This window comes from Sinohyriopsis cumingii, chromosome 3 (assembly GCF_028554795.1).
Source record: "Sinohyriopsis cumingii isolate HCF-2022 chromosome 3, ASM2855479v2, whole genome shotgun sequence".
Lineage (NCBI taxonomy): Eukaryota > Metazoa > Mollusca > Bivalvia > Unionida > Unionidae > Sinohyriopsis > Sinohyriopsis cumingii.
In genome coordinates, this window is record NC_142963.1 from 137111580 (window position 1) to 137138473 (window position 26894).

The 26894-nt window shown below is 37.2% G+C and overlaps 1 protein-coding gene across 1 annotated transcript in view; it reads left to right on the forward strand.

The window, feature by feature from the left end:
• Positions 1 to 14598: 14598 nt before the first annotated feature.
• The window catches only part of LOC149803934 (cadherin-23-like), a 79060-nt gene continuing 66764 nt past the window's right edge, over positions 14599 to 26894 (forward strand). Inside the window, exons 1-3 of the mRNA XM_089954020.1 lie at positions 14599 to 14718; positions 22917 to 23111; positions 25650 to 25886. Of these exons, the coding sequence (XP_089810146.1) occupies positions 22970 to 23111; positions 25650 to 25886 (379 nt within the window). The 5' untranslated portion in view covers positions 14599 to 14718; positions 22917 to 22969. The remainder of the gene's footprint in view (positions 14719 to 22916; positions 23112 to 25649; positions 25887 to 26894) is intronic.

The following is a 26894-nucleotide window of genomic DNA, read 5'->3' on the forward strand; positions in this document are numbered from 1 at the left end:
CGTTCAGTTCGATAAGGTATTTTCTTGTAAAAGAATTCCTCGTTGCTGTTGATGTCTCTCTTGAGATCATTTGTAGTGATTACACCCTAAATAGATAAAGACTTAGGACAAAAAGTAATGACCAGGGTTTTGTTATCCTTATCAGTGGTGGAAATATGGACGTCTCTTTCCTTCAATTCTTTTTAGAATGTTTGGTTCGGAAATTCGGTGTCTTCGTCTGTTTGCCATCGGAGAGAGTGACGACCATTTTGTTTCAAAACCAGTTTTAACCCTCGCACTAACTAGGAGCTCGTTTTTGGAAGTCAAAGGCACAACCCAAGAGAATTTGGAAAAGACGTCAATGACAAAAAACAAATATTTGTAACCCTGATTTTACGTGGCCAGACGAAAGACACCGGCTAAATCGATTTGCCATTAATGTTCGATGCCCTCCACTTTGGGTTGACTTCTGGAAAATATTCGTCGAATGGGTTTGTGTAAAGTGTACGTCGCTTGTTCTTGTAACCATCGTCAAGCCTAAGATAAAAGTACACTTTACGTTGTTTTTTTTTTTGGCAGCACGATACAATTTCTGAACTGCTCCGGAACCCGCAGGACGGACAGGACTTAAGTAAAATGTTAGCTAAAAGACTCTCCATCAGGACTTTCTTCAGTAAGTCACTCACAGTTCACCGAAGCTACTCTTGGTTTCGTGGGGTTCAGAGACGGCTTGGCGTATCTATGTACCACTGGAGGAATAGGAACTAATGGTGGTGGTGGTGGTAAAAGGCTAACCTTTTTCTTGCTTTCTTTTTTCAGTTATGTCTTCTCTTCTTTCTTTTCTGCCTATGCCAAAGGTGGGTTTGATATCATATCTTTTACCCAAGCTTTTCCTTCTCGTTGGGGAATAGGAGCAGGGGTCAACAAGGACGCTGAAATCTTACTAGGTATGGAACAGACGGAGTTTGATACATTTCTCATGTGTCCTCTTCTTCCTCTTGCATCCCTGTGGCAGCGTCTGTCTTGGTCACTGGGGGCGGTGGTTGGCTTTTCATCATCACCTTGAAATCTTTCAAAGTCAGTTTAGCTGTTACGTAAAGTTCTGGTAAAAGAGTTGAACACGTTGCAAGATTTGGCTGTACCGCTCCGATATTTCCGTTTCTAACAAATCGGTGCGATCCATCGAGGCTTGCAATTCTTGTTGTAACTGACATCTCGGTGAAATGAAAATTAGGAAGTAAATGATGTGTCCGTTGTTCGTGCCAACGATGGAATTCCATCTATCGTTTGTAGGGCACTAAAATCAGCTTTCATCCTTCCATGATATTCTAAGGTACACTTATGAGGTCTTTCCAGAAAGTGGGTCCTTTCTATCTTCTCGCGATGCCTCCTAAAAGCAGTCTAGCAATCGATCTCAACAAAGGATGAGCTACTTTCAGCAAAGATCCTATCAGCCTGGTTAGAAGTCCTCCGCGCACTAACATCTTTTTCTTATGAATGATGGGTAATTTCATTTTAGCCATTTGGCGAAGAACGCACCCCTGTTTTCCTAAGCGTTTTTTTCTGCTTGAACAAAGGTACTGTTCCTTGCAAGACATTCAAACACGGTATCGATGATTTCTTCAGGGGATGTTTGAATGAATTAATTTCGCACGGGTAAATTGGATTTCGTCAGTACCGACAACAATACCAAATGTTTGCCTAAAGGAGTAGGCAGTTCCTTTTCTTTTCCTTTTTTAAGTGTCGTGTGAGGAAAATGGTGTTCACTTCTGGGGGTGACATATTTTTCTTTCAGGAGCAAAAAGCACTGACGCTAATCACCTGGCACACGTCTTTTTATACTGGAATTCGTTTCCACTGATGGTCGACACGTCGTATTATATTCGTGATGGGCATCATTCGACGTGGAAGTGTTTTCAACGGACCAAATCGTGACAGTTCTTATTTGGATAAATCCAGTAAACTTTTAACACTCCAGTTCTCTCTTCGACTTTGGCTTTTGGGGAGGGTACCTTTTAGCGGAAACAGCTGACGCTAAAGAAGAAGAGAAGGTTGCCGCCACTTGAAACGTTCCTTTAGAAATGGGTTTCTATTTTTCATAAAGTTAGGAAAGACGCGTGTTCAATCGGGTTTAGGAGGCATCATGTCCAATGACGAAGTCGAAGAAGCTGGAGACACGGTTACCGAGGGACATGGCTTCGGGGTGTACGGTCGCGTTAGTGGAGTAGTGACTCTCTTTCAGGTAGAAGCTGTGTTCTTCTTCTTGGAGCTTTTCGTTGCGGGTGTCTTGGCCGTGGTAACACCGTTCTTCCTCTTGGAACGCTTTTGGGGGATGCTTTTTCTGGGTAGCTGCTTGGGCATTAGGATCCCATTTCTTGAGGGAGCAAATAATGGCACCTCCTAGAAAGCCATTAACCAGATGTTTCAAAATGATTAGTTTTTCGGTTTGATTATCTATTCTCGAATGTAGCAGTTGTGACAAGGCCACTTTAATGCTTGTCAAAAAAGCAATTGGTTTGATGAGGGATGTGAATGATCCCTTGACATGAATGACTTTATGTGAGTGTAAAGTGTCAAAAGACCTCTATGAGTCTGGCTTCTAACAAATGGGCACGCACTTTTACATTTTTTCGCGATTGATCGATGCCGTACATGGCACGAATCAGTTTGGTGATTAACTGTCACGAATCTTTTTCTTCAGACAGAGGTTGAGAAGTATCAATCAGAAAGCTCAACGCTTTTAAGAGAATGAGTTTCTCGTGCACATTTAAAGGTGCAGTGGCCATGATATCTTTGCGAGTACTGTTCGTAAATATTCCACAATGAATCTGCTGGTAACCGAAATCACAGAAACGTAGTCGCTAACACACATATGACATGGCGTCCCAAATTCAATAGAGACAAATGTTGTAAATAGAGTGAATAATAGTCCAAGGTCTGAACAAAGTCATTGACTTCCTGCTACATAATCTTTACGGATTGGCCATACTTTTTATTTCGTCCTGAAATTCAAAGGAGTTGGAAGCGTGAGAGTGGTATCGAGCGCAGAAGGCATCTATTTGTTTGGTGCGCATATTATCGGGGTCGTAATAGGGAGCGTCAGGCAAACGTGGAATGGAAGCATGTTGATTGGCTTAGGTATTGACAAAGTGCGGAAACTTCCATTTGGCAATCAAAGTCATTCCAAACGTTCTAGGCATTCGACTGAACGTTATGGCCAAAGAACCCATGGAATCCTTAAGCTGTTCTAGTCCTACTTGCATGTTTATGATTTTGGCTCTGTTTCATCATGAGGGAATTCGGTACCTTGTTCTGAATAGTATTTCAGAAGCAATTGTTCAACGTATCCCGTGAAATCGCGATCCATCACTGTGGCATTGGGGTTGTTGTTGCGAACAAGATATCCACAATCTCAATAATTGGTAAGTACTTTTCTGTTTCTGACCTTGCGTCATGTGTTGTTCTTGCATGTAGGACGGACGAAGGTTCAGTGGCAATATGAGCAATGAATTCAGGCTTAGATGATAAACAGCATTGGCATCTCTCTCCGCAATGTTCTCTCGAGTGATAAATCCTTGGTTGCATTTCTCACAATAATAATTATATCCTACAAATCCGGTAGTACTGGTAATGACACTGAAGTGTGCTTCATGGTGCTAGACGTGAATGTATTTTCCGTCTGGTAAATCGGGTCCACGAACCACTTGAGGGTATACTTTTAACGAGCAGCGTGGAGCCAAGACGTCTTTAAGATTTTGCATATCAGAAATGACATAGTCAGTCTCTTTCGATGTGCGTGAGTGCTGCAACTGGAGTTCTGTTTCTTTTCATGGTTTGGCTGTTTGGCTCATTAGATTTTCGAATGGTCTCCCAGGGTCTTTTCCATTTTGCGGTTTCGTTCTTGTTGGCATACGTTCGTCCCACGTTAACCCGGGCTAAACATATAAACCCTACTGTCCCCATAAACTCTTTTCTGTCCCTCAAGTACTCTTCCCATGTTAAGTTCTCATTGTCTCCCAGCAGGCTTTCCATGTTAAAATTTCAATTGTCCCCCAGCAGACCCTTTTGTCCCCAATCAGCCCATATTACTACTGTCCTCGGCTGGACAAACACAAACAAAATGTAATTTATCATCTAACAAATAAACACTATTTTTTTATGGCACAAATCACAGTACCTATTACTGCTCTCTTTCCAAATATGCCTACCTGTCTTTTTTTTTTTCTTAGCATGTGTGCTGAGTACGTGAATATAGCAAATAACGTCCTAAATAAATATGATAAGCCACATGATAGGTATTTTTTGGTGCTAATTCAGTTTCATACATGCTATATGAAAATTATTTATGTGGAGAAAAAAATGGTATTGTTAATCTCGCTTTTCAAGTTTTGGAGAACCGAATCCTGAAGTCTTGGCGAATATAGTGAGAAAAATCGTTTTTCGTCTCCAACTTCTTAATTTAGCTAGACATACCCAAAACCGACACTCCCCTTTTACACTGGCAGCCCTGTTGACACGGTTGGCTTTATACATCGTAAAATATAGAAGGTACAAAGTGGGTGTCTTCCGCACGAGTCACTATGAAGCCCGGTAAGCACATTCTATGACCTTTGCCCTTGCCTGCTTTGACTGTAGGGTCGAGATAAAACTCAGAAAATTCGCGTTAGAGGTTTTGATTATAAAAAAATTCTTTTCATTTGCTTGTGTTTCCTAAATTCCTTGATGGATTTTCTTCGTACTTAGCCTGAATCATTATAAGGCTACATGCTGAGTTCAACCTTTTCACGTTGGGGTCAATTTCACGCGTTTTATAGAAATATTTTAATTGTTGAATCTACATGAAAGCCATTGTCTTCTTGTTTACTTTATTCTTGTATAGAGATTTATCAACAAATCATGATGGATACGAATTTTAAAAGGCAGAATTTTGGGCGGAATTTTACGTTTAAACTATTGCTTTGATTTTGTATCCTTTCAGCATTGATACGACGATAGGGGTTTAGAATAGTCTGACGAGTTGCATGCTAAAGGTAGCTCCTGCTTCAGCATTCAGCAAGGATATCCCATGACTTCACGGCTTGACATACTTCTGATATTTTACATTTGGAGCGTAAGTTTTCTGGCTTGTTCAGTGAGACCGGTATTGGGTAAGTAACTGCTTTTATTAATCTCTCTCTCTCTCCGTCCCTCCCTCTCCACACATATATTAATTGTTGAATCAGTTAGTCCGAAATCTCGACTGCCAAATCAGATATACGGTACTGGTGGTGGCCTTGAAACGGGACCACTGTTTATTTTGTACGACCCACTCATCGGACAATGCTACAACGTAAAGATAAATTTACAATGCTAACAATGTAAGACGCAGTCGTAATATCGAGATACGGTTAGGATGTTTCTATTCATTCTCATGACGTATAAATAATACGGTTTGTTTCAAAACATAGCCAAGAGGGTCCCTCATATATAAAGATGACACTAAAATCACATGTCTGCATCAATCAATGATATAACAAACAAACGTTTTAATCTTCAATCTTGTGAAAGAAGTTAGTATATGAAAACCCTACGACAATGATTTATATTGAGTTCTCAATGGTAGTATACATTCCAAACAGGGACCTGAGAACCAACCAGTAAAATAAATAAAAAGCTTTTTAATTTACTGGGTAATAGTAATATAATGACGTACGCATCCGCCCATCTCCAACTATAGATAATTTGCATCCACCCACTTTCAGCCACTTGGGTGGGAGATATTTAAACAAGTTTGTCATTAGCAAGTGTCCGGTACCTATCATTCATCTAACCTCTGTTTTTTGCCATTTCGGATATTGTAAATTTAGATTGACATATAAATAGAAACTGTGAAAAGTGACAGTTGCAAAAGACAGAGGAAATGAGAAGAGATGGAGCGTGCATATGGTATCACGGTACAAATTGTTTGTACATAGACCTCAATGCTAATGTGTTGTGAAATAAATATACTTTATATCCTACCTCAGCATGCATATCACACACTGTCATAGGGAACAATGTTAGATTGTCAATTTGACAAGGACAAATCTAGGTACTCCACTGCATGTAAGAGAGATAACTTTGCTGGAACTAGACAGGTGTAAGAGTTATCTAGTCACAACAGACACAGTTTCAGACATGTGTACCACATTTTTAAAAAATCATAAAAAATACAAAATATGATCTAGATAGGAATTAACATAATCTAACATGTTGCCAAGAGGCACAATTTTTTTTAAAGCCTAATAAAAAGTACAACTCTTACATAATGCACAAATCACATCTAGTGTTGTTCTTTAGTTCTGAATACAATGTTCCCTTCACCTTAAGCTCCGATCACCTGGGGTAGTACAATTGGTACCATTATACCATATAACAGTTTTCATGGATTTTCGATGGCTTGTTCTTGTTATATATATATATGTATGTATGTGTATATATATATATATATATATATATATATATATATATATATATATATATATATATATATATATATATATATATATATATATATATATATGACGAAAAGTTTAAACGTAAGCATGGTACAGTGATAAAATATATAGTGTGTGACAAATATCGTAAAGCGAAAGTACACCAGAGGTCTGTGGAAGACAACTCGCAATATATAGAAATGGAAATAGAGAATCAGTGCAATAAACGTATAGATAAGTAGGCTATACACGAATTTCGCAAACGATTGGAAGAAAATTAGAAACAAGCAAAGGATTGGAAAATAATTATAAACAAGTAAACCATTGGAAGTGAAACAGAAACAAGCAGACGAAAAACATGAAAGTAAGTGTGTTTTAGTTTATCTTTTTTTGTGGTATGACAATTTGTGACAATCAAAAAATAAACTTCAAATTTAAAAGCTAAATAATTAAGAATCATTGCAAATTATCCTTGTCCTGCAACGCAGTTTAATATTTCAGTTAACTAAGATATTGCACAAATGTTTAAAGAAATGAAGCTCTACTACACACACTATTTTAGACGCAAGCCACTAAATATAATTGATAACAACACTTTAAGATTTATCAGTGATGACTATTTTGATAGATTGGTATGGTATGATGTTCTGGCAGAATCAACGTTTAACTTAGCTGTATGGATGGCAAAAGGCTGGATGCGCAATACTGTACTGGGAGTTTACATATAAAAATTAAGAGAATAATTAATCGGTATTCGCATTACCTATGAACTTTCAAATAAGAAAACGTTTGTCTAAATATGCAATATTCACACCTGATGGACAAGCTTTTAATGCAACCAGCAATAACGTTAATCTGAAACTAATGGTCATGATTTCTAATAACTTTAACATTCCACAACGTCGTGACTGGATATTCTTTGTTAGAAAATAGCAATACGTGAGTGACAATGGACCTGACTAATGCTAAAAGGCACTACACCTGTTGATGTGCTAAAAGTACACCTGTAGATGTGCTAAAAGTACACCTGTTGATGTGCTAAAAGCTTACATACATAATTATAGTCATGGAGCAGGTACTGTTGAATTATGGAGATTACTGTCGGCTGGTGACGTTAACTCAGTGGTAAGAAGTGGCGAAGATAAAATGCCGACATCATAGATAATAAATAATTTAATTTGATCTGGAAGTTTTACGTTATGACTCAGCAAAACTGGAGTTACCTCATGGGGAAAAACAACTGCTTGATCGATAATAGACAGAAAAGAACGTAAAACGGTACACCAAAGGTTTTGAGAGTCTACGTCTACTAACGTTTTAGCTGTTTATAGACGGAACTATAACAATGTAGTAGGTACTGTTAAGTATGGACGAAAACTATCAGATGATGAAATAAATAATACGGAAGATAAAAATGAGCAACTGGCTACTTCTGTCTGCAAGATAACAACTGATTAACTTATGCAAGAATAGCTAAATTGAATCAAAGGCTTTTTGTATGGGCACAACAACTGTACAATTTACCAAACAGAACATCAATTACAACCATTTCCACAGTATAAGACAGTGTTGAAAGGTTAATGAAGTTATTATTTTAGGACAGTAAAGTTACAACTCAGATGAAAACATTATGACGCAATTTCAACAATACATGACCTATTAAATATTGAAATTGGACTTTGTTGTTGCTAGTAACGGTGGTCTTTTTCCAAAAATCATTGGTGTAAAAATGGATAGCACCGTCGGAAACAACAGCAATTTACGGAATTCCAAACATTCGTTTAAACTTTGCTTAAACTCTGTTATCAATGCCGAGGTAAGAAATAACGGTCTGTTAATCGACAAATCACGTTTCAGGCCTGGTATATTTACAGCAGTCCCAGATCCAGTTTCGACTGTGGATGTTTGTCGATAAAAAAAAGGGGGGGGGGGGGCGGGTGTCAGCGAGATTAAACAGCTGCGCTTATCCTCAAACAATTCTGATGCCAAGGTCCTATGAAAGATCGGGAATTATAATAGCTTGGTCACATATAAACAATTTTCTTGCTCTATATCCACGAATTTCCGACAATTTCCAAACTCAACACAATACCAGGGACAAATATATTTCATCGCGACCCCTCGCGTCAATTGACAAAACAATTATGTATGCTGTCCTAATTTCATCGGCCGGGCCCTGCTACTAGCGTGGCGCCTTGGGCCTCGCAAACTGTAAGACCGGGCCCTGCTACCAGCGTGGCGCCTTGGGCCTCGCAAACTGTAAGGCCTGGCCGGGCCTCAAGACCAGATCAGCCCTGAAAAAGGCACATTGCTACTATTGCCTCGGCACGACATATACTTCATACTTTTCTGTGCCTATACATTTTAAGGTCAACAATGAAGAGGGCAAGAAAAACAAATACGGCTTCTGTACAAATATTGAAAGAAGACAAATTGCTTTTGCATAATCACTTTTTTTCGGGAGTTATGTTCTTGACCAAAGTTTATGGATGGCTTACACTTAGGATAAAAACGAAACCTGCAGATTCTGGAGTCTAAATGTCAAAGATCATGGTAGGTGCCATGGTTTCTGCACATTACTTTAGTTCAAGGCTGCATACTTGGACCAAACGTTGAGATCACTGACACCCTTTGTTCAGTAATCTTCGGGGTTAAGCATAACCGTACAGTGGCTATCATTGACACCCATTGGTTACTAATCTCCAGGGTTAACCATACCAGTGGGAATCACTGACACCCTTTGGTCAATAATCTCCAGGGTCAACCATACACGTCCAGTGGAGATCACTGACACCCTTAGGGTTGTGATCTTCAGGGTCAGCCATACCCGTTCAGTGCCTTCATAAATGCATACTAAACAGAGGGCTGTCGTACAGACAAAGCAACAGTATACAAAGATGGAACGTGTTTAGCTTTTTTTTTTTCTTTCTATGCGTTGTCTTTGTATGAATGCGGTTGGAATTTTATGTGTGTCTTTGTATGAATGCGGTTGGAATTTTATGTGTGTCTTTTTATGAATGCGGTTGGAATTTTATGTGTGTCTTTGTATGCATGCGGTTGGAATTTCATGTGTGTGTTGTATGAATGCGGTTGGAATTTTATGTGTGTCTTTGTATGAATGCGGTTGGAATTTCATGTGTGCCTTTGTATGTATACGGTTGGAATTTTATGTGTGCCTTCGACACAACTCAGCCATCGTGTTTCACTCTTCCGTTTAGTCGTTTCTAGTACGACAAACATCAATATAATTAACTTGCGGAGCTTTTAAAAAGTGTACAATTTTACAATTGATCATTTTTCATGCATTATATATGTCGAGTTATCTCATAAAATAAAAGTCTTCCTTTTTCTACTAATTATCGCGGGTGTTCTGAAGAAGAAAGTTAATATATATTTTTACATAAATATTTTCTTATGTTATGTTTCATTAGCTGTGATGACACTAAATTTTAATATCCTCTAATTCCAGCCTGATGATATTTCCATCCATTACTACCACCTTACTGAAATATAATTAGCACGTCAACATGTCTTTGTGATTATGTTTTATTAGGTCCAACAAGTTTGGTGTGTTTCCCCCTCTTCCAATATTTTTTTACACTTTCTCTGAAATATAAAATTCATTTTCAGTGTTTGATATCCTCAATAATTAATGTTCACAGTGGCTGCTATAGACAACTAAACTTTTCGAAGAGGCGAGTTATGTGATCGTTGATTCTATTTTGGGATAAAGGTTTAGGACAATGACGTCATTAGTAGCCCACTTGAGTAACCCGAATTCAACATGAAGTAGCCGTCCTGGGTCGCTTGAATTCAGAATGAGGCATCCCAGATCCAGTCTTCGGGCATAATCTGGGCTCCTCCAGGCACACGATTTGTTGGACCTTGAACTATCAATTACACACTACCTATATGCATGGTTTCTTTTTTATACTTCTATTGTGTGCCAAATCTTTCTCCCTTGTATTCAGTGCAAGATGACCTTTACTGGCTTGTTCTCAACGTTTAAAACGTTTTGTATTGATCTGCATTACCAAATATTAATACATGTATAGGGTAAATAATCAAAAGATTGTTTATGAATGAATGAATGAATGAATGAATGAATGAATGAATGAATGAATGAATTTTTTCTTCACTATTTGAAGAAACCAAGGCCATTATGTAATGCTATAAGGTGACTATCTGGACATACTTGCATATGCACGTGATACTGCCAGGTGTCCATCTGAGCATGCTTGCATTTGCAAGTGCATAATATCATCCAACTTAATGCATGCCATTCTGAGGCGGCGACTGCAAACCTTGTAGTTCTGTATAGCGCAGTTTTGTGTTGGATCTTGTGCGTGAAATATTGTGGGGACGGGGATTCCCCGGTTACTGGGGAAATGAAACAAAGGCATAAAGATTTTGAAGCTTAACTGCTGGCTTTGCTTTGATTTGTGTTCACTGTAATGATACGCAAACTTCTTTATATCTGAAGTCTTGTATTGGTAAGATGTACATCGCTTCTGGACCTTTCCCTGGCTGTTAGTTTTGTAATGTTATAATATATCACACCAAGGAATTTCAGTTTAAGATCCAAGATAAATTACAATTTCATTATCATCCGATCCAAATGACATTCATCGGAGTTGTAAGAATCTAGCAAATTTCCACTGGTGTTCAGATTCAAATAAGTTTTGGATCAATCAAAGAACTTCTGTCAAATTTTCAACAGTGAATTGATTTCTCTCTTTCTCGTGCAAGATATACAGAGATTACTAAATGAACAAACTGACACAATATATGAGAAAGACATTTTGATTGGTTGGAAATTCTTTGAATACTAAATTATATGCACTGGTGGCAGCTGGGTATGAACGAAAAGGCCTATCAGTCATATATGAATCAGAATGCAGATGGGTTTAGTTCCGCGTGCAGCATTGTCCTAGACTTGTTAACTTTTAACCATGACGATTTAGAAATATTGATTCATGTTCACTGGATACTACGTGCACAAAGCGTTCACAGCATGGAACCCGTTTTACCTCAATTGCTCTGGTCGTAGATGTGACCACGTAGAGTTATCTCGGTATGGTGTCAATACAATCGAGTCTTGTCAGCAAGCTGACCTCTTTACGGCAGTAATCTTAAAAAGCCGACCTACCAATACCTTGCCGACTTACGCAAAAGGTTTGAGAGTATGTGTATGATGGCACACGAAGAGCTCGCGATGTCGGGTCGCAGATACACCAAATACTGCAAGTGCGGAATGAGAAGTAGGAAATTCGACGCAGGTGATCGTGTATTGATGCTTCTCCTTACAAGCAGGAGCATGTTATTGGACAAGTTGAAAGGACATAATGAAGTCAAGCAGGGTAAGGGCGAAATTGACTACAGAATAGACATGAAGGGTAGGCTGAGAATATTGCAAGCAAATATATTTAAATGGTACGTCGAGAGGTATAAGCAAATGATAGAAAAGGAGTATTGAGCATAGTATGTTCTGTGATCATCGAAGACGAGTCGGGTGGCGAACTAAAATTAGTACAGAAATTCCCCCCAGAGTGCCCGAAAGATGTGGGAAAAGAAGAAGCAAATACAGTCAACGTGTGTCCGTAGTTACCTAAAGGTCAGCGTGGACAAATCACATCGATTGTTAACATTATCCAGATGTATTTACAGATGGACCAAGTCATAGCGGGTTAATGATGCATTAAATAAATTTCAGCACGAGTCAGCACAGAACCTGTAACGCTCTGAATGGAAAGTTGACCCATGTACAAATTCTAAATTTACAAGAGTTAATTAACTCATTTTTCTGTTAAGACTAGATACCTATGACACGGAATCAGGAGCAGGTTTGCTACAAGAGCAAGAGGGGTGAAGTTACTTTTGCTCATGCAAGTTGGAAATTGCTGCCTCAAGAGCAATACTATTTCGTGATGGAAAAGGAGCGTTTGGCAGTAGTGTGGGAAATCGGAAATTTTCACACATACCATTTGGGAAGTGATTTGTGATTTTGATTTTTTAACGTAGCTTTAACAATTTTTCAGTCATATCGCTACGATGTCTGCAATGTGGCAGTTTATAGTGATGTCTAGCACTGGGGCATCATGCCGCAGACATGTAGCATGATGTCCCACCCAGTCACATTATCCTGACACCAGGCAGACCAGTCCTAACACTAACCTCTTAATGCTAAACGCCAAGCGAGGCAGCATTTAGTACCATTTTTTAAGTCTCTGGTATGACTCGGCCGGGGATCGAACCCACAACCTCCCGCATCCGAGGCGGACGCTCTAACCACTAGGCCACCGGAGCGGTCCCATTTGGGAAGGGAATTGTCCTCGAAACGGACCAGCCGTCTATTGTGTATTTAAATAAAGCCAAAGTACGTCAAAACAAGATTGATTCGTTAGGCAATGACTGTACAGCCGAATAGCTTCCGGATCGAATCAATCAGAGGATCAGAACAGGCCTAAGCATTCTATATGAACTCAAATGTAGATGGTTTTCATTGGCGCGTAAAGCATTACCCGAGGTTGGCTTATTTTATACTTTGGTGATTTAGAAATACTGATTCTTGTTCAATTACTAATGCACGCAAAAGCGTCACCAGTGTCGACCCATTTATCCGAGTTCTCTGGCCGTAGATGTGACGACGTCTAGAGTATTTATAACCCAAGAAAGGCTGCTCTGCGACGTCACAATACAGATGAGTCTTGTCAGGAAACTGTCCACTTCATAATGTAATATTCAGCTGTAGAGCTGTCACTGGATACGTCGAACTATGGGGATTTTGCATAACCCAGATACTTCGGTCAATGGTGACCAGGGTCGGCCTTAGGCCGATTGGACCGATTTGGCCAAATTGGGACCCATGCTCACAGGGGTCCCGCGCATTAGTATTTTTTTAAAAATATATCAATAGATAGAAAGTAATGTTAAAGCGATGGAAGAAATGTTTTAGTTCAATATCATATTAAACTTGTTTTAAAGTTTATTTCCAAATGCCGTGATGACAAGGGGTCCTGTGAGTTAGGAGAAGGGGGCCCCTGCAAAATGATCTGAATTGGCCTCCGCGTTTGCTAATGGTTACTGATGTTGACGTTGTTTGAAGGACGGACTTGGTTTACTTAGTGTGAGGGGCTAAAGGCTCTAAATCAACGGGTCTGTGGGATAAGGAGATTCTAGAGCAGTGGTTCCCGAAAGTGGGCAGTACCGCTTCATGGGGGCATCGGGATTACCGAAGGGGCGCTAACGCTGAATAATGCTTTTCTCGGGATAAGATAGGGGAGCTGCGGATAACCAAGGGAGCGGTAGCCCGAAAAAGTTTTGGAGCCACTGTTCTAGCGGGATCCTACTGTGGACAGCAGGGCGCCCGCATAATTATTTTCTGGCACAGGGGATGGTCAAACATGTAGTGGTCAGCTATTAAGTTTTATACATATGGACTAAAACATGTTTAGAGGTAAATCCTTGCCCCCGTGTGAGGGTGCTGTTGGCAGGAGGAGCGAAACACGCGAAGCCATTCAGGACTTTGTAATTTGATGGAAACAGTGGAATCGGAAATATCTTCTGCTCGTCGGCTCGATGCCGCAATATTTATACCATAGTATATTCCATTATTTAAACTATATGTGTAAAAATCAATCAAATACAATGTCAATCTATTATGTTTGTTGATAATTAAATAAGTTGATGATGTATATTGATAAATTCCATACAACAATATTTTTGATAGATCCTTCTAACAGTCGTAGTTGTTGAAATTCTATGCTTTGATTGTACCCAATTAGAAACGATATAATTTTATTATATTCGTTTCTGAATTTTGATGGCATTAGTAGGGTGTCATTTGCGTTATATATAAACATCTCATTCACGTAACTGAGTTAAGTGTTCGCTACATTCAGTCCCACTCGGATTTATCCTGTTATACCGGAAATGATCTCAATGCATCTGTTCAAGATCATTATATAGTAGATTTTCTACCAATTTTTTTATAATTTTTTGCCATCTAATATCATAATTTATTCTGAATTGTTGTAGGAGCTGTTCCTGTTTTTACCAATCTCAATAGTGATGGAACAAGCAAAATTGCAATGGGGGAAACAACAGCGTCCGGAACATCGATTTACACAGTATCTGCCAGTGATGCTGACGGTGACACACTGACGTTTACACTTGTCTCAGTAACACCTGCGACAAAATTTACACTGACAAGCCAGACCATCCATACGAGTGGTACCTTTGACTATGAAGTAGCAGCAGACAGACATTATACTTTAACTTTAAGGTAAACATTTTGACTATTGTTACATGCTTTTAAAAGAGAATGTTGTAATTATGTGATTCTTTTCAGTCCCATCCCCGAAAGTGTGGGAATTTTCAGATTTTTTTAGAGAATCGAAGTTATTGGGTCGGAAAGAGTTGATGACGTTCCTAATGCTCATGGATAGCAAAACGGAGCTCAGTTAACGAACGGAATTTGGTAGAAAATCCATGAAGTATTCCGATTGTCAGGGCATGGTGACGCTCCCTGATAGAGCATGCGCGTGCATAAATTCTATTCCAACCCAACACTTCTCATTGCCAGCAATGGCATGGGACACATTACCAAAACTGAGTTGGAACTTTCCACTAATATTGATCAACATCTATTCATTGAACGTAGTATTAGCAGTGGAATATTGATGTTAAGTCAACACAATTTTCTCACGAACAAATCTCTTGTAAATAGAAATGTCCAAGGTATCCCAAACACCTACATCTAATAGCTGGACAATAACCTATATGGCTGGGCGATGGTGCAAATTTTGTCTGTTGCTGAGTTTACATGGATGGATCGCGCGGACGTAGGCATAAACAAACACGTACACGAATACAATCATAACATTTGCTATGAATTCTTCTTTGAAGTTGACCTGGAGTATCCAGATGGGATACACAAAACCCAAATTATTTTCTGCTGGGCCCAGAAGCGATGTCAGCACACAACGAATGGTTATCTCCGTATCAGTGTCTGATAATGGGTGATTCTGGCTGCAAGTTTACATAATAAATATTCAACATTGATTCAGTAAAAATGTGTTACTTTTAAGTGAATTGGATGTCATGAGCAAGACACTGTAATATCATTTATATTGTCATGAGATGTTTTTATACATATGTAGTATCACATAAATAAGATGTGGGTTTATGAATGTAAGCAGGCCCCTTCAGGGATTGAGACAGGCCCAGGCCACTTTGAGAGTTTGTGGCCTCAAGGCCCTGGTTGTATTTAAATTCTGGAAATGAATCAAATGCCAAAACAAGCCATATAATTTACTATATAAAGATTTGTTGTTGCCAGGGACCTTCATGATCTATAGATATAAATCAGTATTCAGTTTCTTGTTGTTGCCAGGGACCTTCATGATCTGTAGATTCAAATCAGTATTCAATGTCTTGTTGTTGCCAGGGACCTTCATGATCTATAGATTCAAAATCAGTATTCAAATTTTTGTTGTTGCCAGGGACTTTCATGATCTGTAGATTCAAATCAGTATTCAATTTCTTGTTGTTGCCAGGGACCTTCATGATCTGTAGATTCAAATCAGTATTCAATTTCTTGTTGTTACCAAGGACTTCATGATCTATAGATACAAATCAGTATTCAGTTTCTTGTTGTTGCCAGGGACCTTCATGATCTATAGATACAAATCAGTATTCAATTTCTTGTTGTTGCCAAGGACCTTCATGATCTATAGATTTAAATCAGTATTCAGTTTCTTGTTGTTGCCAGGGACCTTCATGATCTATAGATATAAATCAGTATTCAGTTTCTTGTTGTTGCCAGGGACCTTCAAGATCTGTAGATTCAAATCAGTATTCAATTTCTTGTTGTTGCCAGGGACCTTCATGAGTTATAGATTCAAATCAGTATTCAATTTCTTGTTGTTGCCAGGGACCTTCATGATCTGTAGATACAAATCAGTATTCAATTTCTTGTTGTTGCCAGGGACCATCATGATCTGTAGATTCAAATCAGTATTCAATTTCTTGTTGTTGCCAGGGACCTTCATGATCTATAGATATAAATCAGTGTTCAGTTTCTTGTTGTTGCCAGGGACCTTCAAGATCTCTAGATTCAAATCAGTATTCAATTTCTTGTTGTTGCCAGGGACCTTCATGATTTATAGATTCAAATCAGTATTCAATTTCTTGTTGTTGCCAGGGACCTTCATGACCTATAGATACAAATCAGTATTCAATTTATTGTTGTTGCCAGGGACCATCATGATCTGTAGATTCAAATCAGTATTCAATTTCTTGTTGTTGCCAGGGACCTTCATGATCTATACATAGAAATCAGTATTCAATTTCTTGTTGTTGCCAGGGATCATCATGATCTGTAGATTCAAATCAGTATTCAATTTCTTGTTGTTGCCAGGGACCTTCATGATCTGTAGATTCAAATCAGTATTCAATGTCTTGTTGTTGCCAGGGACCTTCATGATCTATAGATATAAATCAGTATTCAGTTTCTTGTTGTTGCCAGGGACCTTCATGATCTGTAGATTCAAATCAGTATTCAATGTCTTGTTGTTGCCAGGGACCTTCATGATCTATAGATTCAAAATCAGTATTCAAAATTTTGTTGTTGCCAGGGACCTTCATGATCTGTAGATTCAAATCAGTATTCAATTTCTTGTTGTTGCCAGGGACATTCATGATCTATTGATACAAATCAGTATTCAATTTCTTGTTGTTGCCAAGGACCTTCATGATCTATAGATTCAAATCAGTATTCAATTTCTTGTTGTTGCCAGGGACCTTCATGATCTGTAGATTCAAATCAGTATTCAATTTCTTGTTGCTGCCAGGGACCTTCATGATTTATAGATACAAATCAGTATTCAATTTCTTGTTTTTGCCAAGGACCTTCATGATCTATAGATTCAAATCAGTATTCAGTTTCTTGTTGTTGCCAGGGACCTTCATGATCTGTAGATTGAAATCAGTATTCAATTTCTTGTTGTTGCCAGGGACCTTCATGATTTATAGATTCAAATCAGTATTCAATTTCTTGTTTTTGCCAAGGACCTTCATGATCTATAGATTCAAATCAGTATTCAGTTTCTTGTTGTTGCCAGGGACCTTCATGACCTATAGATACAAATCAGTATTCAATTTCTTGTTGTTGCCAGGGACCATCATAATCTGTAGATTCAAATCAGTATTCAATTTCTTGTTGTTGCCAGGGACCTTCATGATCTATACATACAAATCAGTATTCAATTTCTTGTTGTTGCCAGGGACCTTCATGATCTATACATACAAATCAGTATTCAATGTCTTGTTGTTGCCAGGGACCTTCATGATCTATAGATACAAATCAGTATTCAATTTCTTGTTGTTGCCAGGGACCTTCATGATCTGTAGATACAAATCAGTATTCAATTTCTTGTTGTTGCCAGGGTCCTTCATGATCTATAGATACAAATCAGTATTCAATTTCTTGTTTTTGCCAGGGACCTTCATGATCTGTAGATTCAAATCAGTATTCAATTTCTTGTTGTTGCCAGGGACCTTCATGATCTATAGATATAAATCAGTATTCAATTTCTTGTTGTTGCCAGGGACCTTCATGATCTATACATACAAATCAGTATTCAATTTCTTGTTGTTGCCAGGGACCTTCATGATCTGTAGATTCAAATCAGTGTTCAATTTCATGTTGTTGCCAGGGACCTTCATGATCTATAGATTCAAATCAGTGTTCAATTTCTTGCTGTTGCCAGGGACCTTCATGATCTATAGATTCAAATCAGTATTCAATTTCTTGTTGTTGCCAGGGACCTTCATGATTTGTAGATTCAAATCAGTATTCAATTTCTTGTTGTTGCCAGGGACCATCATGATCTGTAGATTCAAATCAGTATTCAATTTCTTGTTGTTGCCAGGGACCTTCATGATCTATAGATATAAATCAGTGTTCAGTTTCTTGTTGTTGCCAGGGACCTTCAAGATCTCTAGATTCAAATCAGTATTCAATTTCTTGTTGTTGCCAGGGACCTTCATGATTTATAGATTCAAATCAGTATTCAATTTCTTGTTGTTGCCAGGGACCTTCATGACCTATAGATACAAATCAGTATTCAATTTATTGTTGTTGCCAGGGACCATCATGATCTGTAGATTCAAATCAGTATTCAATTTCTTGTTGTTGCCAGGGACCTTCATGATCTATACATAGAAATCAGTATTCAATTTCTTGTTGTTGCCAGGGATCATCATGATCTGTAGATTCAAATCAGTATTCAATTTCTTGTTGTTGCCAGGGACCTTCATGATCTGTAGATTCAAATCAGTATTCAATGTCTTGTTGTTGCCAGGGACCTTCATGATCTATAGATATAAATCAGTATTCAGTTTCTTGTTGTTGCCAGGGACCTTCATGATCTGTAGATTCAAATCAGTATTCAATGTCTTGTTGTTGCCAGGGACCTTCATGATCTATAGATTCAAAATCAGTATTCAAAATTTTGTTGTTGCCAGGGACCTTCATGATCTGTAGATTCAAATCAGTATTCAATTTCTTGTTGTTGCCAGGGACATTCATGATCTATTGATACAAATCAGTATTCAATTTCTTGTTGTTGCCAAGGACCTTCATGATCTATAGATTCAAATCAGTATTCAATTTCTTGTTGTTGCCAGGGACCTTCATGATCTGTAGATTCAAATCAGTATTCAATTTCTTGTTGCTGCCAGGGACCTTCATGATTTATAGATACAAATCAGTATTCAATTTCTTGTTTTTGCCAAGGACCTTCATGATCTATAGATTCAAATCAGTATTCAGTTTCTTGTTGTTGCCAGGGACCTTCATGATCTGTAGATTGAAATCAGTATTCAATTTCTTGTTGTTGCCAGGGACCTTCATGATTTATAGATTCAAATCAGTATTCAATTTCTTGTTTTTGCCAAGGACCTTCATGATCTATAGATTCAAATCAGTATTCAGTTTCTTGTTGTTGCCAGGGACCTTCATGACCTATAGATACAAATCAGTATTCAATTTCTTGTTGTTGCCAGGGACCATCATAATCTGTAGATTCAAATCAGTATTCAATTTCTTGTTGTTGCCAGGGACCTTCATGATCTATACATACAAATCAGTATTCAATTTCTTGTTGTTGCCAGGGACCTTCATGATCTATACATACAAATCAGTATTCAATGTCTTGTTGTTGCCAGGGACCTTCATGATCTATAGATACAAATCAGTATTCAATTTCTTGTTGTTGCCAGGGACCTTCATGATCTGTAGATACAAATCAGTATTCAATTTCTTGTTGTTGCCAGGGTCCTTCATGATCTATAGATACAAATCAGTATTCAATTTCTTGTTTTTGCCAGGGACCTTCATGATCTGTAGATACAAATCAGTATTCAATTTCTTGTTGTTGCCAGGGACCTTCATGATCTATAGATATAAATCAGTATTCAATTTCTTGTTGTTGCCAGGGACCTTCATGATCTATACATACAAATCAGTATTCAATTTCTTGTTGTTGCCAGGGACCTTCATGATCTGTAGATTCAAATCAGTGTTCAATTTCATGTTGTTGCCAGGGACCTTCATGATCTATAGATTCAAATCAGTGTTCAATTTCTTGCTGTTGCCAGGGACCTTCATGATCTATAGATTCAAATCAGTATTCAATTTCTTGTTGTTGCCAGGGACCTTCATGATTTGTAGATTCAAATCAGTATTCAATTTCTTGTTGTTGCCAGGGACCTTCATGATCTATAGATACAAATCAGTATTCAATTTCTTGTTGTTGCCAGGGACCTTCATGATCTATAGATACAAATCAGTATTCAATTTCTTGTTGTTGCCAGGGACCTTCATGATCTATACATACAAATCAGTATTCAATTTCTTGTTGTTGCCAGGGACCTTCATGATCTATACATACAAATCAGTATTCAATGTCTTGTTGTTGCCAGGGACCTTCATGATCTATACATACAAATCAGTATTCAATTTCTTGTTGTTGCCAGGGACCTTCATGATCTGTAGATACAAATCAGTATTCAATTTCTTGTTGTTGCCAGGGACCTTCATGATCTATACATACAAATCAGTATTCAATTTCTTGTTGTTGCCAGGGACCTTCATGATCTATACATACAAATCAGTATTCAATGTCTTGTTGTTGCCAGGGACCTTCATGATCTATACATACAAATCAGTATTCAATTTCTTGTTGTTGCCAGGGACCTTCTTGATCTGTAGATTCAAATCAGTATTCAATTTCTTGTTGTTGCCAGGGACCTTCATGATCTATAGATATAAATCAGTATTCAATTTCTTGTTGTTGCCAGGGACCTTCATGATCTATAGATATAAATCAGTATTCAATTTCTTGTTGTTGCCAGGGACCTTCATGATCTATACATACAAATCAGTATTCAGTTTCTTGTTGTTGCCAGGGACCTTCATGATCTGTAGATTCAAATCAGTATTCAATTTCATGTTGTTGCCAGGGACCTTCATGATCTATAGATTTAAATCAGTATTCAGTTTCTTGCTGTTGCCAGGGACCTTCATGATCTATAGATTCAAATCAGTATTCAATTTATTGTTGTTGCCAGGGACCATCATGATCTGTAGATTCAAATCAGTATTCAATTTCTTGTTGTTGCCAGGGACCTTCATGATCTATAGATACAAATCAGTATTAAATTTCTTGCTGTTGCCAGGGGCCTTCATTATCTGTAGATTTAAATCAGTATTCAATTTCTTGTTGTTGCCAGGGACCTTCATGATCTATAGATTCAAATCAGTGTTCAATTTCTTGCTGTTGCCAGGGACCTTCATGATCTATAGATTCAAATCAGTGTTCAATTTCTTGCTGTTGCCAGGGACCTTCATGATCTATAGATTCAAATCAGTATTCAATTTCTTGTTGTTGCCAGGGACCTTCATGATTTGTAGATTCAAATCAGTATTCAATTTCTTGTTGTTGCCAGGGACCTTCATGATCTATAGATACAAATCAGTATTCAATTTCTTGTTGTTGCCAGGGACCTTCATGATCTATAGATACAAATCAGTATTCAATTTCTTGTTGTTGCCAGGGACCTTCATGATCTATACATACAAATCAGTATTCAATTTCTTGTTGTTGCCAGGGACCTTCATGATCTATACATACAAATCAGTATTCAATGTCTTGTTGTTGCCAGGGACCTTCATGATCTATACATACAAATCAGTATTCAATTTCTTGTTGTTGCCAGGGACCTTCATGATCTGTAGATACAAATCAGTATTCAATTTCTTGTTGTTGCCAGGGACCTTCATGATCTATACATACAAATCAGTATTCAATTTCTTGTTGTTGCCAGGGACCTTCATGATCTATACATACAAATCAGTATTCAATGTCTTGTTGTTGCCAGGGACCTTCATGATCTATACATACAAATCAGTATTCAATTTCTTGTTGTTGCCAGGGACCTTCATGATCTGTAGATACAAATCAGTATTCAATTTCTTGTTGTTGCCAGGGACCTTCATGATCTATAGATATAAATCAGTATTCAATTTCTTGTTGTTGCCAGGGACCTTCATGATCTATAGATATAAATCAGTATTCAATTTCTTGTTGTTGCCAGGGACCTTCATGATCTATACATACAAATCAGTATTCAGTTTCTTGTTGTTGCCAGGGACCTTCATGATCTGTAGATTCAAATCAGTATTCAATTTCATGTTGTTGCCAGGGACCTTCATGATCTATAGATTTAAATCAGTATTCAGTTTCTTGCTGTTGCCAGGGACCTTCATGATCTATAGATTCAAATCAGTATTCAATTTATTGTTGTTGCCAGGGACCATCATGATCTGTAGATTCAAATCAGTATTCAATTTCTTGTTGTTGCCAGGGACCTTCATGATCTATAGATACAAATCAGTATTAAATTTCTTGCTGTTGCCAGGGGCCTTCATTATCTGTAGATTTAAATCAGTATTCAATTTCTTGTTGTTGCCAGGGACCTTCATGATCTGTAGATTTAGATCAGTATTCAATTTCTTGTTGTTGCCAGGGACCTTCATGATCTATAGATTCAATTCAGTAATGCATTGAAATGCGACCAACACTTTGTGCTTTTGCATGAATCAACTAATCTACAGTTTTGGAATAGAATGTATCAATAAGTCTGTGTCAACCAAATCAGTGAGTTTAGGAATCATCTCCACAATGTACACGTTTCCCAATTACTCCGACACCCACAAGTTTCTGTAGAATTTTGAACTCCGCTTTAGTGAATTATAAAATTATCTTGATGACAATTCAACACATCAGCAAAGACTTTTTGGGTAAAACTGTATATCTTCCTGATGAGACAGAAAATGTTATATTTTACTATGGGATTTTTAAGATTCTTTTATATTTTTATTTCATAGTATACATGTAGCTGTTTTTTTTGAAATAGGGTTACTGATGGCACAAGTAATGTTGATGCGACTCTGACGGTCAACATAGAGGATGAGAATGATGAGACACCAGTTATTACTGGATCATTATCAGTTTTATATCAGTGAGACAGACACCATAGGGACAGCTGTAACAGGGCTGTATGCTGTCACAGATGCAGATGCTGGTGATGTACTGCACTACACACTGTCTGGTGAGTGTAATTCAGAGAATTAAAACCATCCTACAGCTGAGCCTAAGGCTGGTAAGGACAGGTTATCCTAGTTTTCACTGCATTAAGATTTTTGTTGTTTTAACTGCACTTTTAACAAATTATTGACTGATATAGCCAAGGAAATGGGAGCTAAGTACCTTTCCCAAGATACAGTGAGGAAGCTGAACCCGGGCTGACCTGGCCAGGTGTCAAAAAGTAATCCTATAACACTTGCCCCAGTCAAAATGCCATAAAATCTGGGATGATTGCAAGAAAATCCATGATGAACACAAGAAAATCAGTGTTGATACATATCAAGGATTGTTTGTGTGTGATTTGGATTTTTAATGTAGTTTTTGAAAAAAACATTTGTATCAATAAGATGTCTGCAGTATGGAAGTTTATAGTGATGTCTAGCATGGGGGCATCATGCCGCAGACATGTAACATTATGTCCCACCCAGTCAAATTATCCAAAAACCAGACCGACCAGTTCTAACAATAACCTTTTAATGCTGAGTGCCTAGTGAGGCAGCTGCTAGTACCATTTTTATAAGTCTTTGATATGATTCAGCCAAGGTTCAAACCTGTGACCTCCTGCATCTGAGGCATATCAAAGATTAATGAGCACGATCATAATTTGTATGTAAATTTTGATATAAAGGCTGTATACTTGTCTGAGTATAATATATGTGTACATTTGTATACTTGTCTGAGTATAATATATCTGTACACTTGTATACTTGTCTGAGCATAATGTATCTGTACACTTGTATACTTGTCTGAGTATAATATATCTGTACATTTGTATACTTGTCTGAGTATAATATATCTGTACATTTGTATACTTGTCTGAGTATAATATATCTGTACACTTGTATACTTGTCTGAGTATAATATATCTGTACATTTGTATACTTGTCTGAGTATAATATATCTGTACACTTGTATACTTGTCTGAGTATAATATATCTGTACATTTGTATACTTGTCTGAGTATAATATATCTGTACATTTGTATACTTGTCTGAGTATAATATATCTGTACACTTGTATACTTGTCTGAGTATAATATATCTGTACATTTGTATACTTGTCTGAGTATAATATATGTGTACATTTGTATACTTGTCTGAGTATAATATATCTGTACATTTGTATACTTGTCTGAGTATAATATATCTGTATAATTGTATACTTGTCTGAATATAATATATCTGTACACTTGTATACTTGTTTGAGTATAATATATCTGTATACATGTCTGAGTATAATGTATCTGTATACTTGTATATTTGAGTGTAATAAATCTGTATACTTGTCTGAGTGTAATATCTGTATACTTGTCTGTGCATAATATATCTGTATAATTGTATACTTGTCTGAGTACAATATATCATTATACTTGTCTGAGTATAATATATATGTATACTTATATAATTGTCTGAGTATAATATATCTGTATAATTGTATACTTGTCTGAGTATAATATATCTATATACTTGTATACTTGTCTGAGTATAATATCTCTGTCCCATGGCTGTCATGGACAAAATTCAAATATTCTTACAATAGGCAATAAAAAGGAATCAAATTTTCAGTTTCTGTTATAATATAAGGATATATGAATCAGATCCAACAACAACAACAAAGACAACAAATCTTTACTTTTTCCTGAGCTTTTTCACAGAAGTACCATATAATAATGCTAGCATCATAACAATTCAAATATAATAATGCAAGCATCATAACAATTCAAATATAATAATGCTAGCATTATAACAATTCAAATATAATAATGCTAGCATTATAACAGTTCAATTAAGTTTTTGATTCCATTTATGTTTTATATCTTTCACATGATAAAGACAGAAAAGAAAAAGTACATATATACTGTTTCAATCTCTAGGGGCTTAAACTTCATAACAAAGAAAGAGCAATAACCAACAAGTTTTGTATAATTGAAAATCGAATTTATTTTTCTGAAAGACAAAGTGAAAGAATGAAAATTCACATACACTACATAAGAATCACAGTGTTTTAAATCCAAATATCCATTAAATGAATTCAAGGTAAATCCAATAAAGTCATCAATCCAAAATTACCCCTTGAATGTTTCACAGTAATTCCATACAGCAATGAATCCAAATAGTCTTTGAATAAATGTTATAGTAATTCCAATGAATAATATTATTAAGTAAATCAAGTCTCCCAATGCTCTTGCAAGACCACTAATAAAGTTAAGAATGAATGACTCCATTTATATATCAAAATAACAATGCAATAGCTAAACAATTCAATATAAGGCTTTTAAATGAATCATTTAGTAGTTTTAAATACTCATTTGCAGTAAAAGAAAACAGCTGACCCTTATTAAAATCATCATAATGAAAATAATACACATAATATAGATATACATAACAGTATTTTAAAACAAGCCCAAGAATCGTGCATATCAAAGTAAACATTCACTAAAACTCTTGTAAATGGATACAGACTAGTGAAAGTAATCTTAAAATTTCATTTTTGTTATTTCCAGGTACTCATGCCAGTTATTTTCAGATCGATTCTGGAACAGGGGCAATAACTACAGCCAAGCCCTTGGACTATGAAGGGGGTACAACTATGTTTAACCAGTTGACTTTGACAGTGAGAGATTCTGCTGGAAATTCAGCCACTGCTTCCCTCACCATCACACTGACAGATGTCAATGACAACGCACCAAAATTCAACCCCTCAGTGTACTATGCCACAGTTAATGAGAATACAGCATCAGGTATAATATTTATTGTACATGAGTGACACCAGGGAAGTATATAGAACAGTAAATGGAAACAATTGTCAAAGGAATTTTAAAGCTGGCCCTGAACATGCTGTGAGCCCCCACATTATGAGTGAGACGATAACATGTCCAACTTTTGTGGCCATAGGAATATATATATTTATATGGGAATTAATGATTCATTATATGCAAATATCCCCACTCCTCATTCATTATATGCAAATATCCCCACTCCTCATTTACAATATGCAAATATCCCCACTCCTCCTTCATTATATGCAAATATCCCCAGCCCTCATTCATTATATGCAAATATCCCCACTCCTCATTCATTATATGAAAATATCCCCACTCCTCATTTATTATATGCAAATATCCCCACTCCTCATTCATTATATGCAAATATCCCCACTCCTCATTCATTATATGCAAATATCCCCACTCCTCATTCATTATATGCAAATATCCCCATTCCTCATTCATTATGGACCAATATCAACTCCCTACAGTCATGTAGCAGTAGAAAATAAAAATAAAATAAGTTTTTGCTTATAAATATGGGTATAAAATGAAGTGGTTAGAATACTCTTTTTAAAATATTTATTTTTTAATTACAGGTACTGGTTATCCTGTATTGTGTGAATAAACACTTAGAACCATCAATGTATTAAGGCATTTTTTTTGTTTTTGTATCCACTGGAGTATCATATTGTCTGTGATGTGATCATGAGGTTGGCCACATCATATCAGGAGTATCATATTGTCTGTGATGTGATCATGGGTTGGCCACATCATATCAGGAGTATCATATTGTCTGTGATGTGATCATGGGGTTGGCCACATCATATCTGGAGTATCATATTGTCTGTGATGTGATCATGGGGTTGGCCACATCATATCAGGAGTATCATATTGTCTGTGATGTGATCATGGGGTTGGCCACATCATATCTGGAGAATCATATTGTCTGTGATATGATCATGGGTTGGCCACATCATATCT